Raw genomic sequence first — 21,074 nt, 5'->3', positions numbered from 1 at the left:
TTTTCACTGATTCAAGGTCTTTGATGTTTTATACATAAAAAGTTTGTGCAAAAATTCTGACTTGATTTACAGAAATACTCATTTTGATTCCATATTAAAAAAAAAAAAGAAAAAGAAAAAACAAGCCTATTTGTCTAAATACAAAAAACTCTTAAAATGCATTCAAAAATGACAAATTGCTATTTAAAGTTTTCATTTTTACTTTTTGGATGACAAATTTAAATACAGTCTTACAGGTTCTTAAAAAATCAAAGTCTAACAAAGTGATAACAAATGTGTCAGTGAAAAATGCAGTGTTATCACATTTTTCTGAAATATATCATAAATGCATTTTATTATTTTTTAAAACATTGTAAGTGTAACCTTTCATTGTGTTATAGATCATTAATTGGAAAGAAGCAACAAAGAGAGAGAAAAAGTGGGTGGAAATAGAATCAAAACAATTTATGACCACTTCAAGAGGGGGAAAGGAAGAAAGGAAGAAAGGAAGAAAGGAAGGAAGGAAGGAAGGAAGGAAGGAAGGAAGGAAGGAAGGAAGGAAGGAAGGAAGGAAGGAAGGAAGGAAGGAAGGAAGGAAGGAAGGAAGGAAGGAAGGAAGGAAGGAAGGAAGGAAGGAAGGAAGGAAGGAAGGAAGGAAGGAAGGAAGGAAGGAAGGAAGGAAGGAAGGAAGGAAGGAAGGAAGGAAGGAAGGAAGGAAGGAAGGAAGGAAGGAAGGAAGGAAGGAAGGAAGGAAGGAAGGAAGGAAGGAAGGAAGGAAGGAAGGAAGGAAGGAAGGAAGGAAGGAAGGAAGGAAGGAAGGAAGGAAGGAAGGAAGGAAGGAAGGAAGGAAGGAAGGAAGGAAGGAAGGAAGGAAGGAAGGAAGGAAGGAAGGAAGGAAGGAAGGAAGGAAGGAAGGAAGGAAGGAAGGAAGGAAGGAAGGAAGGAAGGAAGGAAGGAAGGAAGGAAGGAAGGAAGGAAGGAAGGAAGGAAGGAAGGAAGGAAGGAAGGAAGGAAGGAAGGAAGGAAGGAAGGAAGGAAGGAAGGAAGGAAGGAAGGAAGGAAGGAAGGAAGGAAGGAAGGAAGGAAGGAAGGAAGGAAGGAAGGAAGGAAGGAAGGAAGGAAGGAAGGAAGGAAGGAAGGAAGGAAGGAAGGAAGGAAGGAAGGAAGGAAGGAAGGAAGGAAGGAAGGAAGGAAGGAAGGAAGGAAGGAAGGAAGGAAGGAAGGAAGAAAGAAAGAAAGAAAGAAAGAAAGGAAGAAAGGAAGAAAGAAAGGAAGGAAGGAAGAAAAGAAAAGAAAAGAAAAGAAAAGAAAAGAAAAGAAAAGAAAAGAAAGGAAAGGAAAGGAAAGGAAAGGAAAGGAAAGGAAAGGAAAGGAAAGGAAAGGAAAGGAAAGGAAAGGAAAGGAAAGGAAAGGAAAGGAAAGGAAAGGAAAGGAAAGGAAAGGAAAGGAAAGGAAAGGAAAGGAAAGGAAAGGAAAGGAAAGGAAAGGAAAGGAAAGGAAAGGAAAGGAAAGGAAAGGAAAGGAAAGGAAAGGAAAGGAAAGGAAAGGAAAGGAAAGGAAAGGAAAGGAAAGGAAAGGAAAGGAAAGGAAAGGAAAGGAAAAGAAAAGAAAAGAAAAGAAAAGAAAAGAAAAGAAAAGAAAAGAAAAGAAAAGAAAAGAAAAGAAAAGAAAAGAAAAGAAAAGAAAAGAAAAGAAAAGAAAAGAAAAGAAAAGAAAAGAAAAGAAAAGAAAAGAAAAGAAAAGAAAAGAAAAAGGAAAAAAAAAGAAAAAAATAGGAAAATGAAAAGGAAAGAAAAGGAAAGGAAAAAGGTGATTTAATCTAGAAACAGCATTTCAGGTTATCTGAAATTTTTCTTACCAATCACCATTCTACTAGGTATAAAGAAACCTATTAATATTATTCAATTACAAATATTCTTCCTAGGAAACAAAACCATTTTCATCTCTCTACATTATTTTAAAATAAATTGACAGATTGCTAATAAGAAATTGTTAGATTATATGATACTACTTTTCCATATATATTTCACAGCAAGAGCATATCTGAAGGGTTAATGGACAATTTTTTACCCAGTGATTTCTGCATTTTAACAGCTCATTGTCACATCCCAAATGATGCAGAACTTCATCATGAGATTATACATTTTTTTGCTTTGCTAGAACTTTGTAACCTAGGTCTGTCTGAATTTTAAATGTGCTGAAACACTATTGATATGGATTAGGTATACGAACTAGTCTGTCAGGTTTACTGAAACCAGTGCTGAACATGTTTGGACCTCACATGTGAAGTTCTTACACAACTCTGGAATAATTATTCTTAGAAAGCTTTATCTATGTACAAAAATATGCCTGATTCCACCCCTCTATACCTTTTAGGACATCATTCTTTCACAGCAACTACATTCCCATAAGAAGTCCTTTAGCAATAGATAATAAGTTAATACTTTATCATAATACTTGACCTGAAGTACCTCCCAAATATTCCTTCAGAGACTAAGAACTCTGCAAAAACATTTCTGAACATTTGGAATTATCAAAAATGAGGATCACAGTTTAGATTTCCCTCATATTCAGAGGCAGTGCATTTTGTGGTTTCCTGATAATGACAAATTTCATTTCTGTTCTACAAGTAGTATTAAAGATTATTTGTGCAGACACTAGAAAAAAAAGTTATTGTAACGATCCTTCAGAATGCTGACTCAAAACCAAAAACTACACAGTCATTGCACAGATTTAATTTTATGAAAACTGGTTTTACACATTGGCAAAAAAAATTCTTTGTCCTTTTGACTGGATCTAAAAGTATGTATTGTGCCGCTAACTGGGGGATGGGACAAGGTTGCCAAACACATTACTTACAACATGCTTCTACTAGTTTCATAAGTAAAAACAGCATTTGGCATTTTTAAAACTTTTCTCTGTGGTTTTTTTTTTAATCTATCATTTCAATGGAATCCCATCATCCATCATGATCCCATGTTTTCCAAAGAACATGAAAGAAATTTTATATTAGTACTGTTAGAAACTGCTTTTTTTATTATTATTGTTAAACAGGATTTACCAGCATTCTTTTCAAATAAAAACAATAATAATAAAAAAAATCAGCAGTTATCAGCATCCTAAAAAACAACTGTGTATAATTATCTGTAGATTCCTGAGAACCACTGTCTGTCATTCAGGTATGGTACTCACTTCAATTTATGGTCTTTTTAAATTAATGTTTTAACATAACTGCAATTTCTATCTTGAAAGCTGAAGGGGGACTTTTTACAAGGGCATGTAGTAACAGGGCAAGGGGGAATGGCTTTAAGCTGAAAAAAGGTAGATTTAGATTAGATGTTAAAAAAAGAGTGGTGAAACACTGGCACAGATTGCCCAGAGAAGCTGTGAATGCCCCTTCCCTTGAAGTGTTCAGTGCCAGATTGGATAGGACTTTGAGCAATCTGGTCTAGTGGAATGTGTCCCCGCCTGTGGCAGGCAAGGTGGGATTGGATCCCACCAACTCAAATCATTCTAAGATTTGTCTGGTCATTGCCAGCATTTGTCTGTTTTTTGGAGTTAGCATCCAGTCAAACAAGCAAGCTCATGGGAGATCTCTTTCAATAATGGCTAAATCAGACAGATAACACAAGATTCTTGAGCAGGGCTTCTTGAGGTTTATTTTATGAATTATTATGAATCATTTCATAGTTGTGCCATTACCTTCATATACAGCTATACTTGTAGTCCTTTTTACTTCATCCAAATATTTCTAGAAAACTGGCACATGAAAAATCTTGGCATATGTATGAAAACTCTTCAACTTCCCACATGTAATGCATGAAGTACACAAACACAGAGTCCTTAATAAGGCATCAACATCTTCATACTTTTTCCATGAAGATACTGAGAAATAAAATCATACTGTTTTGTTTTGTGGAACTAGTGAGTCAATTGTCTTGCTGGGCTTTGGACTCTCAACAGCCAGTGGGCAGCTGTAGGATTATTTTGAATAGCCTTTCTCCCACAGAGGTAATGATGCAAGCGATCTATTGATCTAACAATGGCCAATAGTCTTTTCTTGTGATACAGTAATGTTTCTCATCAGCAGAGTTTGATTATAGCATGAAACCATGCTCTTCAGTTTCTGTGCTCTTAAAATAGTAGCTTTCCAGTCTCTAAATCAGTAATATTGACCAAAAGGAAAGAAATAACTTTTTTTTTCTTCAATATACAAGGTAAAATTACTTTTATCTCCAACACTGTTTAGTATTTTACCTGGGGATCTCCAATGGTAACTTCATATTCTTCCTTGTCACATATCATTTGTTATTTACATTGTATTTAACCATTATTTTAAATTTCTCTTTTCCTCTACAGTATCTAAAGGTTTCTCATTACTTCATTCATATATGAAGGCTGCATTATTTGTTTCTTAACCTTTATTATCTTAATCTCCAGTAACAGCACAGTAGCTCACTGACATCATTTTCTATATTCTCTGACTGTGCATGTTATAGAGATCATAAGAATGATCATAAAGCAGCATGGAAAATAATCATTTTTCCAACATACACTACCCTGCATCAAAAAAGTGCAACAGTCAAAATTTAAGGGAAAGGAAAAGAAAACAAGGGAAACATAGAATAATTCTTACTATGATTTTTCCTCCTTTCTACTTTTACTTACTTAGGGACTCACAGAACCAGAACTAGTGATAATGCTAGTAGAGACCTTTCTTCCTTAAATGTATGCAATTGCTGAGGGGGTGAGAACCAGAACACTCTCTGGCAATGAATTACATAATTTTCTTCTTTATTATTCATACTTCCTTTCATTGTTTAAAACAACCTACCTAAAAACCTATGAATTATAATATTATTTTGTTTTAAAAGTTAATAACTTAGTCTACTTTTGTTGTTTTCAAGATTTTCTACATTTCTAGAAAGAGTATCTTCAAATAATAATATGTTCATATTTTTATCAGTTCCTTTCCTCAGAATGTGTTGTATTAAAAGAATGTGATGCTTAAACTAGCTCTAAAAGGCTCTTGTCAACTGTCTTTTGCATTCTGAAATTCTTAAAAAAAATTCTTGTTATGAAAGACAGGATTACACCTACATTAATTCTGATACAGAAAATGGTAAAATGCTTGTCTTTAATCATGTAAGCCCAGTTCAAGGAAAAAGACACTGATACTGTCTTGTGAACTTATAGTTATGCTTGAAGCCCGTTACTTCAGACATTTGCAGCATATTAATTTAAGACATATTTTTTAAATGGAACTTAAGTCCATGTGAAAAGTTTTGTCACACTGTTTGTATGAATGACCGCAGTGTTTGCATAAGACAAAAAAAGGATGCTGGAGAGGGGCTCTTCATCAGGGATTGTAGTGACAGGACAAGAGGTAATGGATTCAAACTTACACAGGGAAAGTTCAGGTTGGATGTAAGGAAGAAGTTCTTTACTGTGAGGGTGGTGAGGCATTGGAATAGGTTGCCCAAAGAAGTGGTAAATGTTTGATCCCTGGCAGTGTTCAGCTTAGACCTAGAGTGGGATGTCACTTCCTACGGCAGGGGGGCTGGAACTAGGTGATCTGAACATCTTTTCCAACCGGATAATCATATTTAAAAATAAAATAAAATAAGCCACCATTTTTTATAGAAGTAGCTTAAATATTACTCCTAGTTCTGCAATAATATTTGTGTTCAAAAACTCTTGCCTATGATGTAAATCAATCTAAATGAATTTCTTAAAACTCTGAAATTCTGCTGAAAGTTAACTAATTTCAAAAGAATTATTAAAAAAAAGTATTAGAAAACATGAGCTAAAGATATTTTTTAAAGAAAAGGTACTCTAATCCTTAGCACTTTCAGCTCACTATCACTGCAAGTATCCAATACTGTACTTAAGGCACTTCAGAACTCATAAGACATCTGAAAATGTCTGTATACTCATATCCTTTGCCAGCCACAGTAGAAATCCTTTTGTAGAACAGCACGGTATACTTCACCAACTGCAAAATATTTCATTAACACCTACACTGACCCCTTTGCATTTTTTTCTCTGAATTTGCTTAGCGTGAACAGCTCAACTATCTTTAGTGTGACACCAAAGCAAACGTTCTGGTTTTCAGAGGTTTTACTTTCTGGCAAAATAGAAAAAATGAGCTTCTATGGATAACTTCAGCATCAGAGCTAAATGCACTCTAAAACATAAGCTAATATTTAGTCACTTCCTTCAGCTTCTTGGGTTTTTTTAATTATGGTTCAACAGGATGACTTATGGATGTAAAATCCCTTCTGGCCTTGCACCTATTGACCATATTTTGTGAAGTTATCCATGTGGGTAAGATTTTATGGAAATTGTGCCTGATCAAATATGGAAGTAACAAAGACTCTTCTGTCTCCTCAGTAGTTCCCTTAATTCCTCAGTAAAGAACTACAGCACTGATCCTTGGCATATCAATTGCACCTTACAATGAAGGCCCAGAAAATTAACCTACAGGTTTGATGTGGTGCTGTCATTTTAGGCTACCCAGCTAAGAAGAAATTAAATTGCAGCAGAAATTAAATTTAATAAGATCTACTGATTTATGTGACTGCTAGTCGCACCCAGTAATACTGGCATAATTACCTCCTCTTAAAACAGTAGTGAAAGTAAGTTGCTACGGGTCTCACACAGAGGCAGATCTACTCTCTAAATGAAGATTTGCCTTACACTAAGAAAATTGCTCCATGGCAAATTGAGTTGACAAGTTAACAAGTGCCATTTCCACATTCTTAGCAGTAGGGGTGAAAAGTGTGTTGAATGCATAACAGCACATATCTATCCATAGCTTCATTCACATAATTTAGGCTTTTTTCCTTAATATAGAAAATTCTGAAATGTTCTCTTTTTTTCCCAATCATAAATATGCTTGACATTGTGTGGGTTTTGCTGAATTTCATAACATCTTTCTTGAAAATCTTTTGTTTTCATGACCACTTTGAAAATATTCATGAAGATCACACCATGTGAGAACAGATTCTTCACAGCTCTTTGCTATCCCAGGCTCACACTACTTGTCAGGAAGCAGATGGATAGTCCTTATGAGTCCTACCATCAAAGACCCCTGATGTACCCTCAGGCAATTCTCCTGGTTTATGTTAAAGACAACTTCAGCAAAGGAGACATATTCCCTCTTTTTTCCTTTTCTCCCCCACCCCCTACATTTGGGCCACAGGACAGCAGGAAAATGTATGCATGTGCACACATTCACACAGGGCCGGTCTTGCAAGACTATTGATGCCTAGTTTCTTTCTTCACTTGACAAAGATACTGTGTCAATTTGAAATGACTGACAAACAATAAGATAACTAATAAAAAGGCTTATCAAAAGTCCAATTGCCTATTGTTAATATGAATTAGTTAAAATATTGTTGTTTATTTTTGTAAGTATATAACCAGAGTGGAGCAGACAGCAGCTTTTAATTTTCTGTCCATATAAACATCAGATGGACTCTAATGAGTATGAAAGTAGTACATGGTTGTCCTGGGTTCAGCTATAGCAGTCATTTTCCTCCTACTTAGTAGCTGGTACAGTCTTTTGTTTTTGACTTTCAGCCTGGGAACAGCACTGATAACACTGATGTTTTTAGTTGCTGCTCAGTAATGTTTACTCTGATCAAGGACTCTGATCAGTCTCTCATGCTCTGCCAGGGAGGAGGGGAAGCCAGGAGGAAGCAGAGACAGGACACCTGACCCAAACTAGCCAAAGGGGTATTCCATACCACAGCACATCATGGCCAGTATATAAACTGGGGGGGAGTTACCCGGAAGACCCAAATTGCTGCTCAGGTCAGGCTAGGTATTGGTCAGTGAGTGGTGAGCAACTGTATCCTCTCCCTTTGTTATTCCCCTTATCATTATTATTACTGGTGGTAGCAGTAGTGGTTTTTTGTTATATCTTAGTTACTGAACTGTTCTTATCTCAACCCATGGGAGTTACATTCTTTCAATTCTCCTCCCCATCCCTCTGGGTGTGGTGGGAGGAAGAAGAAGCTAAGAAGGGGAGTCAGTGAGCAATGGTGTGGTTTGGTTACAGGCTGGGCTTAAACCACAGGAGTAGTACAACCCCAAAGTAGAAAGGATTTATTTTTTTTAATGATGTGTGATAACAGAGGGGGAGGAGAAAATGTTTCAAACAACATGCACGTCAACTTCCTTACAAACTAGAAGATGACAGTAAAGAAAATAAAGGAAATCAATGTGATCAGCTCCTGTGCCCACAAGACAGCTAGACAAGAGTTTTATCCAACTTAGGCATCTTCCCATGAATCAAAGGAGTGAAAGATGCTCTGAAAAGCAACCTATACTGTTTATATGAGAATATGGCATAGTCTTAACTCAAGTTCCAACAAACATAATGTTTATTGTACTTTAATGATCACAGAAAGATACAAACTCATAGCTAAATTTGAAGTCTCCAATATCTGGACACAAAAGACCATAAATGAGTAATACTGAAGATTTTGTGACTAGCTAATGTTGATTTGATGTTTAAATCCGATTTTTCATTGTTTAGGTAGGTTTGCAAAAACATTAGGAAGTCTGATTTAATCCTTTTTAGAAACACATTTTTCTTAGCTGTATCGCAGCCACACAGACATATTAAATGCCGTGAATGATAGAGTCTGTTGAGATCTGAAGAGATAGTCCTCAATAATAGTCATATTTTATAGTCTTTCCTTCTCAAGGACATTCAAACGAACACATACAGCAGTACCGAAAGGAAGTCACATGTATCTTCCACAAATTTCCGTATTCTTTCTTCAGCTGCTTACAGATGAAGCAGGCACAGGGCTTACGACTTCTCCTGAACTGACCCCGTGTATGTTTCCCTCTAGGCTAAGAAAAGATCAAATCTGGGTATAAATTCTTTAGCTATGTTTTTATGCAAAAATTATACTTGTTATCTCATAACAAGCAAAGGGATTTAACTGAGCAAATTCTTAGTTTACAAAGCTGAAGTTGTATCTTCTTTTTGGTATTATTAGATCATTTTGCCAAGTATCATCTTCAAGTTTGGAAAAAAAATCCTACTATTTGCAAAGCTGTATATGGCCTTTGTAGGTAAACATTGTTTTTTGTCTTTTTTTTCATTATTGCTTCTCAATTTCTTTCTGCACTATTTGTTCATCACTGATGGTATTTAATCCATCTGCATTATTATTCCCAAACCACTTCCATATTTTCTATCAGCTTTTTAGGTTTTTTTGGGTTTTTTTGTTTTTGGACACTCAGGGTTATCTGGGAGAAGGTTTAAGTAGTTCAGTGCTTAAAATAGGCCAGCATCTCAGGGCACCAAGGAACTGTTAGCCAAAAAACAAACAAAAAAAAGCAAAAACAAACAGAAAAACACTGCTCAGAAAATGGACTGATTCAAAAACATAGTAGTAAAAAGTTAGCAAAACATACTCCCTCTGTACTTATTATGTATATTTTTAAAAGAAAAACCTCCACATTTGTCATCCAATTAGTTACAGCTAGTCACTGGACTTACATTTCCATTTTGCACAGTAATCTTTTCAAATACCAGCTTCAGAGAGTAAAATATCAAAAGCTTATTGCTACATGTACTAGAGAGAAGCATATAAAGAAGCATATATAGGTGCAATATAACACCAGAAACACTAGATTTTTCCAAACAAGAATATAAAATATTTTTCCAGTTAGTAATTCTGCATTTAAAAGAATAGTAGAAGGTTTAGGATCCTTTTTCAATTTGAGTTAAAAAAAAAAAATATGGAAGTATAGTAAGCCATGAAAACTGTCAACATTTTTGATCAGTAACCATCAAAAAAGCAATAGTGTTAGAAAATAGATTCCCTAAGGCTCAGTCCTTTTATTGGTCCCTGTTAAATGGTGAAATACGAAGCAAGAATAATGAATTTTAATACTCAGATACTTGCTGATATTTTTAATTGTTCTGCATGATTTTTTGAATGAATTTCAGTTACTGAAATGCATAAAATGTGAACATACATATTTGTGTTAATAAATATAAACCCTAAAATTACAGTGATGAAGCATTTTAAAAGAAAATTATCTCTCCTGAATTAGGGTACCTGTATGATTTTAATTTCCCTAATATACCTTTTTACCTAGTTCTTTAACAAGTAATATGGAGTTTCTGTTAAAGATTTTCTGCTTTGTAGGATAAAAGTTGCAAAATTTGTTGCTTTACAAAATACCTTCCATTTACGGAAGGCATGTAATGTAGATTTTCTTTACTATTATTTAGGTATACTTCTGCATAGCACAATGTTGCAGTGATTGACCAGCAAAAGAAGTGTGCTGATAATTTCTACTGAACAGCAGTATCTTTAACCAAGGAGTATACTCTTTCTAACTAAAAAAAAAACCAAAAAAAAAACCTAATCAAAATTATTTTGTCATGTTGTATTTGTTTTATAGTACACTGCTAGATATTCTTAACATCAATAACTGAATGTCAAATTTAAGCATAAAAAAATAAAAAAAAAAAGTGCTGCAATTTTAAAAGATAACTGGGGGGGAAGGGGAAGGAAAAAAGTAAAGGAAAGACAGATTCTAGAATGAGCTCCTTAGCTACTGTAAACCAGCACAGATGGCTTGACTGGAAGAATACTATGTCATTCAGCATTATTATGGACCTAATCATACATATTAGGAAGAATAGTCTATCACCAACTCATCCAGGCAATGACTATACCTAGGATAAACAGACAGATTTTCATAGGCATTAACATAATGACTTAATTTTAGCATTAGAAAGGTCTATAAACAGAGGAGAGCCATGAGGATGATAAAGGGGTTAGAGCACCTCCCCTACAAAGACAGGCTAAGAAAGTTGGGGCCGTTCAGCCTGGAGAAGAGAAGGCTAAGTAGAGATCTCATAACAGCCTTCCAGTATCTGAAGAGGGACTACAAGATTGCTAAAGAGGGACACTTCATCAGGGACTGTAGTGATAGGACAAGGGTTCAGACTTAAAAAGGGGAGATTTACATAAGATATAAGGAAGAAGTTTTTTACTGTGAGAGTGGTGAGGCACTGGAACAGGTTGATTAAGGAAGTTATGAATGCTCCACCCATGGCAGTGCTCAAGGTCATGTTGGACAGGGCCTTGGTCAATCCAGCCTAGTGTGAGGTGTCCTTGCCCATGGCAGGGGGGTTTGAACTAGATGATCTTAAGGTCCTTTCCAACACTAGTTATTCTGTGATTTTATGGTTCTAAGATTCTTTTTCTAAAGTGTCCTCCAAATCACAGCTCTGATTCTTATTTTGTACTAACAGAAGCCACCAACCTGAACAAAAAGTTAGAGGAGGGTCAGACCTAAAATATGCTACAAGTTTTCTTATTTCAACATTTGATCCATAAATTATAGTTGTAAATAGATCCATAAGTTGTAGTTGTGAACAACTGCATATAAAAAACTTTACGAAGTACACACAGATTTCGTACCATCAAATAAAAAACAAACCACTAATATAAATTAACTTAGCATTAAACTGCTAAGGGCTCTATTTCTCTGACAACCTAAGGAGTTGATATTGACTGATAATCAAGCACCAACTCTGAAAATATAGATATGAACAGAAGATTTGATTGGTTTACAGGAAGAACAACTGCTTTCTTCAAGGTTTTACAATGTGAAATGTTGAGGCAGGACTTGAAAATATTTGCTTACACACTTAAGAAAAAGAAAAAAGAAAAAAGAAGAAAAAAGAAAAAAAAAAAGAAAAAAGTGAAAGTTATAAATTTGACCACTATGAGAATCAGATTTCCTTGTAAATGTTCCATGCTTACTAGCACAACTATTTTTACTAGGGCCTGTTTGGTAAGTCATGCCCTAATTGTGCAACTTTTATATAACAGCATAAACATTAGCTGATTGATACAGCTGATATATGTTTAGCCCCTGAGCTGACTGAAGTAGCTGGTATACATTTAGATCCTGGAGGACTAAAGCCCAAATGGATGGCAAGTTCAAGTATAAAATAAACCTTAATAAATTTACTCTGATTCTTACCTACTAAGTGTGTATATGTACATGAAGGAGAATTTGAATAAAAGTGCTTTAAATTCAGTATCAGTTACCTTATGACAAAAGCCATTTTAAAGTAATAGCTATTATTATATTCAGAGAAATATGACACCTGAAACATTTTACTGGAGAAACAGAAAGAGCTAACTGTGAAGATAGCATTCTCTTCCAAAGATAAAGTAGTTCTGCACCATTTGAAGTAAGCTTGATAAACTTTACTCAATAAACTTCTGTAAAGAAACTAATCAGTTTGTTCAAAAACAAGTCCTTATTTACAGAGCTGATTAAAATTACCTATTGTGATAGCAAGGACCACTTATTTGCTAGCAGAGCAAGAGAGCAGCATCTGTTTCTGCTTTTTTTTTTTTATAATATCAGGAAGAAACTGTTCATCCATTAACATATTTTATCTTCCCCTTTTAAATTCCTACCTAAATATTAAAGCCTGGGGAGAAAACAAAGATCCGTACTCAATCCACTTTCACTCTTTCCATATTGCTGATACCATGAAAGCCATGGTACATCTAGCCTAACTTTTGCCATGTGAAAGTTATCAAGCCCAAGCCAACCTTGTCTAAGCCTTCTACTTCCTTCAGTCTCCAAATACTGCAGGGGAGGCCCAAGGTTTGGCTTGTACTAGAAGTTTAGATATTAGACAGAGATGAGGCTATTCAGGATTTTTAATTTTCTCATGTAGTTTCCCAGAAAGTTAGGAAAGCAAAGACTTCCCCAAAAGGACCAGAAAAATAACATTCAAACATACATTCCTCTTTTGAATAGACAGGTAACTAATCATTTCCATTTCAGCTATTAAAAAGGAAAAAGAAGAAGTGAGAGAATGGATAAAATGATCCAAGGTGAAAAAGTTGGTGGTTTATTGTTTGGGTTTTTGGGTTTTTTTAAAGGTGCATTGGTCTTCCAAAATTATTTTGCCCACCCAGAAGTCAACATTATTTTTTCCATTCATCTGTAAAAATACAGCATGGATCATTTAGTAGTTGTAAGATTTAGCTACGCACATTGAAATCAGATAGAGTGTTTATATAATTAGGAAACAGTAGAGACAAAGAGAAAATTATTAAAATAGAAGGAAAAAAGAGAAAAAAGTCATTGTACATTAAATTAAAAACCTTGTCAAGTCTCCTGAACAACAGTTTCTGACAGCATAGTAAGCTGTCCCTGGACTGTTTTCCTGTCAGAGTGTTACTGAGCATAATATAAGAATTAATGACTCTAACAGCCTGGGGAACTCATGCTGAAATACTGACAGACATTTTCAACATTCCTAGTTCAACTGACTTTCAAATCCCAGTCACCATTTTCTTGAGGGGTGTTTAAAGTGTTTGGGAATGGAAATACAAATATAATAAAATAGACATTCAGCTGATGTAAATCAATGTAATTCCCCAGATACACAGATGAAATTCTGTAAGACCCATACATGAATTTACTTTCTGATGCTTCATAACAAAACACAGTTTTCTAAGGAAAAAACATTGTTATCTAAGGACTACAATGTAGCTATTCTTTAAACTAACCCTACTGTAGACACCAGTTACCATACTAGCAAGTAACATGTTTTTCTATAACCCAAACACACAGAAATTGAAACAGACATTTTTACATAATATATTTATAAAGTGTTTCATTTGAAAGACACATCAAACAAAAATACCAAACACATTCCTAGATGAGATACTGTATTTCAATAGCATTTTGGAAAGATTGCACAAGAATAATTTTCAAGGAAATCTGAGTCCAGGATGATCCAAAACACTCAAGATTTTGATCCAAGCATATCTTTGCAGGAAATATAAAAAGAGCAGCCTTCAACCCTGCACTTATAGGTCTCTTCTAATTTTTGCCCAAATAAAAACAGCTTTTTAGCTTTAATTTGTTAAGAATTATTTTTTTTAATGAAATCAAGAATTTTAGGAGGTTCTGTTTAGTGTTCTACATAATACTATAATACCATCTAATTTATCCTGGAGCTGGCTGAGCTCCAGTAATCAGAATAACGTTAACATGTTTGTTCTGCACTCTGCATTACTGAAAGCTTTGGTTGTTAAAATTGAAGGCACTATATAAACCTAAGGCAATTATTACTTTAGAATAAAGGAGTCAAAAGACTCAGGGGGGAAGGTTGGGGAGGAGGTGGTACAAAATTATAAGTATTAATAGGGCGGTGGTCTTTGATTCTCCATATTCCAATTTGGATGTGACAGCATAATGACACTGTTATCATATCGCTTAATCTAATCTTCCAATATGCATTACAGCATAACATTATAAAAAGCTTATTCGGGAAACATTAATTTGCCTTGCAGATCAAGGAGTATGGAAATAAGGCACCTTCTAGTTTCTCTTTTGCATTATTGACAGAACATCTACTAATTGTTCCTCTGAAAGAGGTTAAAGAGGATAAAAGTTAAATCTCAGAAACTGACAAGTTAAATATATTTAAGTAGGAGAAAAAGACCTGCTATTATTTGCAATAACTACAACATATTTGGGTGTGTTTTGTTGGTTGGTTTTCTGTTGGGTTTTTTTATATCAAGGGGATTTTATGTTGTGCAAAATAATAATAATATATATAGAAAAAATAAAAACACTACTATTTGAGTTTAGGAAGATCTTTTTTCTTCTCTGGTATCTGCAGTGATAGAAACCATTTCATTAATCAACTACGTGTAAATGGGAGGTGTTACTCGAACTTTGCATCACTTCAAAGGACAAGGAGTAAGAAGTGAGTTATACTCCTCAGCATCCAATCTATCAATTGTATGAAAAGCATTGTATGAAAACTTTCTTAACCTACATTAAATCTTGATAATGCAATAATGAGTCTTTTAAAAGGATAATTCTAATTCCCCTATCTAGTGCAATAAAGACTGTATACAGATAATCTGCTTTGTGCTTTCAAATAAACTCGTCCGGGACATTCTACGTAGTCAGCACCCTGAATGAGTCATTAAAATTCTTGTTCTGTAAGAGTTGTGTGCACAGCACCGTTGTCTCTAAATTCTATTAAATCCAAACGGTCTTTATCACCCCACGACCACTGTGACTTCAATCAACCAATTTAATTACCTTACAAAATTGTCAGCTGAAGCAGCAAAGAGAAACTAGAAGGCTGTGACGTTATCAAATTGAAATCTTCCTCTGTGCTGTTTAATCTAGACCAGTCAATAACAATGCTTCGCACCTCCTTGCTGCTTTCCCGAGGCTTTTAACCTTATTCTTCTTTCAAAGATTTTTGTTGTTTATAACACTGATTTTTAACTCCTTTCTGTGAGGATGTTAACATGTACTGAAAGCTTCTTGTCCTTGGCAGTAAAATGTTCGCTGGCTATAAATGCTCGAATTACCAAGACACAGACCACTCAGGGCTGCCACAAGTGTTTGCTTTGCAGATTTTCATCACACTCTTGATCTGAAGGCAGGCTGCCTTCCCCACTAAAGCTAGATATGTACATTTTCTCGTTACTCTCTTAAATACAGGTAGAAAGGTTACCTCCTTCCACTAACAGAGTACTAGTGCAAAATTCAAAGAAAGTACACATCCAGGAGAGGTAATGCAGGTTCTACCTAGGAAAATCCTACGTGATTACCCAACAGGTATTTTTCACTTGAACTTGTCTCATATCCTTTAGCGCACAGCTAACTCTCACTGCTTTTCCATTATTTTGCTGAATTAAAGGCTACTATGTAAAAATGATCAGTCAAAACCCAGAAACACGTGTTTTGAAAGCAGCTGGCAGCTGCAAGAGCAGTGAACACCATCAACCGGCCTCTTCTCTGGTTTTGCCATGCTCTATCTCATAAAAACATCATATCGGGATAAACTCAATCTGCTTGAGCCAAAGAAGCTCAGCTAAGAACTGTGCCAGGTGAAACCCGTGCTACATATTCACGGAGGAAAATTCCAGTGTGTAGCAATTCCCCTTTTCAGGTTCCCAAGATAGACTTATGAAAAAAGATTGGGTTTTTTTAAATCTCAAAGATTGCATGGTCATATAGTTTTTTGTTTTACTATTATTATTATTACTACTACTTTATGGAGGGCAGCAGGAAAGTGCTAGGCTTTGTAAGAGTTTGGGGGGATTGGTTTTTGGTGTTTTTTTTTTTTTGTTGTTCGGGTGTTTTGGATTGTTTTTGTTTTTTGGTGGTTTTTTTTTGGTGGTAAAAGAAGTCAGTAGTAGAACGTGTATCTGATAAAAAGTCAGAATTCTCTATTTGTTCCTTGAAAAGTGCTCCCATCTCCTTTTGGGTTTTCTTTGTTTTCTGAGCTGGAAGAAGAAACACACACGCTTTCCATTATAGTTCATCGTAACCCACAACATTCAGCTTCCTTTCTCACCTGTTTGAAGTCAGGCAACTCCGAAGCAACAAAAAGTCGACATTACAGCCTGTGCCTTTCTTCATCCTTCTTTATGAATGTGCTGAAGAAAACAAACTACCTCACAAAGTGAGGAAACGCTTACGGGGCCAGTGAGACCCCTGCAGTCTTCAGTCTTTCACACTTCCACTAATAATGAGTTACCTGAGAGAGAATAAGGAAAAGCAATGGCCGAACCACTTTCACGGATCCTTCCTCACACCTTGGCTGAAGGAGTGATGAATTGCTCACAGCAGAAGAGACTAGGCCTGAAAAGGGCAATTTAAATAAAGGACGGTACTTCAGTATGCTCTAGATTTCAAAAAACATTGATTTCAACAATCACACCCCTTATAAGAACAACTAAGAACGGTGTTTAAGCACCCAGGGCTCTTTCTGCCTTGGGCAAGGGAAGGGGAGGATTTCTCAAAACACAGGTGAGCAGTAACTGATGGTTAACAGCTCTTAATGACTTGTTAATTCAGCTTTACGGGGTAAAGTGCTGAGGTGCTCCTACGGAGGTAAAGGCAGAAGAGAAAGCCTTTATCTCGCTTCTGGACGAGGCCGGGCAGCTCGCCGTGCCCAGCGGTGCTGGGAGACTGGGGGCTGGGCAGAGCTGGGCTATGGATTTGCCAAGCTACTGGCTCCTTGTGAGGAGCCGCGGCCCCTAACCCGTTCTTACACTGGAGTGACTGAAAGTGATCCCCGACAACGGAACGGATCTGCCCCGCTGTCACGTATTCTGGATTTTGTATGATGCCAAAAGATAAGGAAAAGGTTTCCATCACACTTAACATAGCGGAGAGACAAATATTAGGTTGCTGGGCTTGTTTATAGGGAATCTCTGAAGAAAGAACAAGGAAGGGAGCTTTGGCCTCACACCCCATGGAGAGCGCCGGGTGTGATACCCAAATTCCATGTTGCCCAAATACCGTACTCCAGCAGCAGTAGGGGGAGGTCCATATGCCTGAGTACCGCTGGGGAAGGAATTGTGCCTCTCCCCATGTTTGTTCTATAAGAAACAGGCAAAAATAACCTCCTGCGTTTGTCAGATAACCCAGGCTGCTCGCGTTTCCTGTACAGTTGCGAAAAGGTAGCTTGAGAGCGAGAAAGAGGGAGAGAAAGGACATGCTGGCTAGTCCCAACACTGAAAGGAGCCGTGGGAAGGACAATGCGAATGTAGTTAATTTGCACAGGAGGAATGAGGGGGCTGGAGCTCTGGCAAGCTTCAAGCTCTCCCTTGTTGCCATAGCGCTGCTGGCTGAGGAAGAAGAGCGGGAGCTGGCAAGCTGCCTTCTGCAGGGGATCTCCTCACCTCCCGCTTCTCCTCGGAAAGGACTCCACGGGATGGCACCGGCATCCAGTCCTCCTCGTCGCAAGGACATCCCGAAGGGACAGATAGCACGGGAACCCAGAGGGGGCGACAAGGAATTCCCCTCTCGGAAATAACCAAAGCTTTTCCACAGTTCAGTCCCTGCCCCTTTCCTCCTTTCCGCAGTGCCCCACTCAAAGACGGAGATGTCAGTTCCTGGCGAAGGAGCAAGAGTTCTCTCGCGGTCAAAGTCACGCCAGGCGTGGGTTAGGCTAAATCCAGACTACTTAAACCAGAGATGTGCAACAGGCTCAGATGAGCAGGGTAAAAATTTTCCTTGTGCTCCCTCACGTCTAACATTTTCCATATTAAAATAAAGTTGCCAACTGTTCCCTACCTGCTTTTAGGGCTCAGAGACGGGTTAGTGACAGTTCTTTTGGAAGACAGAGCAAAGCATGAGGAGATTCAGAAACGGACTTGTACTTCGCTGCTACAAGTAATGTAGTGAGCACCACCTGTTAACCGAGCGTGTCCCCAGGAGGACACCGGGAAGGGACGTTAATCCTCGGGAAACACCTGCGGGCGAGTAGCCGGGTCCCGCTGCGCCACTTCCTCAGCCATGGGTTATTTATCAAGTCTGATCATCAGCAAAGCGCTGCTCTCCAGGGTTCTCTGTACAGGTACACTGGACTAGCAATTCGGGGAGAATACTAATCTAAAGGAGGAAACCCCACCTCTTTCTGACGGTGTGGACAGGAAGACGTTTGTTTACACAGCTACCCTTGAAAGTAATTCAGATTCACAGAGCCTGACCTTCGGCACCGGTTAGAAATCACAGTTCGTGGAAAGACAGCCGGACAGTGCCAACTACAGACAGTCCTAGAGCTAATTTCACGGACATGATTACGGATTAGACTGAATGCAAAATAAAGCCCGCGATGATATATAGAACCGCTTAGCTACGTCCAAAGAAACCAGCATTCCTGAAGACGGTTGCTAAGAGCAACGTACCTTAAGCACCACCTTTAGACCAGATGGAAGCAGAAAAAAAGTGCTGTCAGGAATTCAGCACACGAGATCGGTAACAGCCTGCTGACATTTCCACCATTACCCACCTCACTCCCCACATAATAGTGGGGGGAAGTGGACTGGCGGGAGTATGTTAAACACAGATACAAACCAAGGCACTACTCCCAGGAGCACAGAAGACCTTTTCAGTGAGCTGCAGAAGCGGATGTAGCAACTGCTACAGTTTATCGCGGCCAGCGCAAGTGCGGGACATCGCTCTTTACTGCTCCCGCCTTGCTGTCGGTATTGGAGGATGCCGCTTGTCTGGGGAAGCACCCTTCGGTCGGTCCCCCACCCCCCCCGCGCCGCTCCCCGCGGAGCGCGGCGCTCCGCCCGCCGTGCCCGGGGGTCGCGGAGGCGGACTCAGAGCTCCTGCCGTGGCTCTCCTCGGAGGGCTTTCCTTGGCCACACAGCCCGCTTGGACCCGCATTTAACTTTCATCTCTGTTCTGTTCTTCCTCACTGCTAGACTTTTGTAATGGATAGGGCGGCTGAGATCTCTCCCTCACTTTCTCCCTTACACACACGTACGCGAGGGAGCGTACACAGGCAGAGCTGTTAGGCAAGTTTCATAGTCCAGCTAGGATAGTCTTTAAATAGTAAAACGGCTCTACTCTCCTGGGTTTTTTTTTCCCCTAGATCTTCTGATCTATGAATATTCCTTTTCTTATATATATTTTTTTTTCCCAGGGGGAGAAACTTCTACAACTTTCCTCGCATAGAAAAGTGGTGGGTTTCAAAGGTATCGCAAAGGCATTTTCACAGTTCAAGACATAAATCAGTTCTTTTCTGACACTAAGGGCCACTGTAAGTGGCAAGCAGATAGGCAGGCGCTTCGAGGGAAATCAGCCCCAGAGTCTGAAATCCCAGAGTCGCGCCCGCGCGGGATCGGCTCTGGTGGACCGGGGATGAGCGGCAGAAACTTAACAACTAGTTGACATGTTTTTAACTGATCAAGCACTGTATTAACCATGCTTTCCACTACTATGGGAGCAAAAAAGGCACATTACGAGAAAGCCACGCAAGCCGCGCAGAGCCTTAGGCGAACGTGTTTGCCAGTCATTTTTCTCTCTATTGTTATTCTAATTATCATCATCGTGCCGTTACTACGGCTACAATGAGCTGCAGCGACAGAAAAAAACACACAGCAATTCATCCCTCCGGATGCAAAATAAAGACGGACTTTGGTGCCTGACTCCAGCAGCACGTCCCAGTTCTCTCTCCCCCAGCACTCCCTTCCGAGGCAATCCCTACGTAAGCCACATTCAGGTTTAAACGCACAATGAAAAAAGTGTCGGGAAATCTTACCAAATCTTAATACATGTGTGGTTCCTTGAGAATATCCAATCCACAGTAAGCAAAAAAGGAGTCTAATGGTGCATCTGAAGACTGAATTAGTTAGAATAGGGGAAATAATCTTCATGATGTTTCTATGCACACACGCGCTGCCTTACTTCCCCCTTCTAAGCCGTCAGGTTTCCCGGTAGGGTGAGAATGAGGATACGTAAACCGATGGCCCTCAGACACAATCACGGCATGGTCACAGACAGGAGAGAGTCTATGCTTCCCAAACCCATTAGCAATCCCTTCATGTTCTTCATTCACTGCGCCAAGGAGCAACCTTCAACTGCAAGGAATGGTGGGACATCCATGTTAGTCGGGGGAGAATCCTTGAGAAATCCAAACACACACAATGTCCAGCTGAGTAAACCTGGGAGGCAAGAAAGGAGGAAAATCAATAGGTAATCCAGCTCGAGAAATCGCTGAGATATCGCCACATAGTGAATACCAGCCGTTTCAGTGGCGAAGCTTTTGCTGTGCTCCCATTCTACTGCACTGCTGCACAGCTTCTGACGCGAAGCCAAGATTAAGTGAGAGAAATTGAGATAGCTCTTCTTTTCTTAAGGCTGCCTGCCAGACAGCCTTCCCAATTTCTATTATGCAACCGATCTGATCGCCTAGCCTTGTCGGAGGGAAAAAAACCAGCCCGGTTTTCTTTACATGCTTCTAATTTCTATTAGGATTTGTGTTGCTCTGAACAATAGCTATAAGGGTCTGTAGCGGCGGGCGGGGGTGGGTGGGGGTGTGAGAAGGCTATAGGGGAGAAGGGAATTGGTTGTATAAAAATCAATTCATGCATTTTAATAGCTGACTGAGTCGAAATCATTTAGGTTTAGAGTTATGAAAGAGAAGGCTGACAATAAAGTCAAGCAGGTTATTGAAGTAACATTTAGAGGAAAAAAAATAATTTCACTATTCTTCATGCTAATGAATGAAATAAGGTAAATGC

At 38.3% G+C, this 21,074-nt stretch overlaps 1 protein-coding gene across 1 annotated transcript in view; it reads right to left on the bottom strand.

Moving 5' to 3' along the window:
* The window catches only part of GRIK2 (glutamate ionotropic receptor kainate type subunit 2), a 399,537-nt gene extending 378,996 nt beyond the window's left edge, over nt 1-20,541 (bottom strand). Inside the window, exon 1 of the mRNA XM_005145088.2 lies at nt 20,093-20,541. Within this exon, the coding sequence (XP_005145145.1) occupies nt 20,093-20,207 (115 nt within the window). The 5' untranslated portion in view covers nt 20,208-20,541. The remainder of the gene's footprint in view (nt 1-20,092) is intronic.
* Nucleotides 20,542-21,074: the final 533 nt, after the last annotated feature.

The sequence above is a fragment of the Melopsittacus undulatus genome, chromosome 3 (genome assembly GCF_012275295.1).
Source record: "Melopsittacus undulatus isolate bMelUnd1 chromosome 3, bMelUnd1.mat.Z, whole genome shotgun sequence".
NCBI classification, from domain to species: domain Eukaryota; kingdom Metazoa; phylum Chordata; class Aves; order Psittaciformes; family Psittaculidae; genus Melopsittacus; species Melopsittacus undulatus.
The sequence above is the reverse complement of the archived record's forward strand: the minus strand, read 5'-3'. Positions and strand labels throughout refer to the sequence as shown.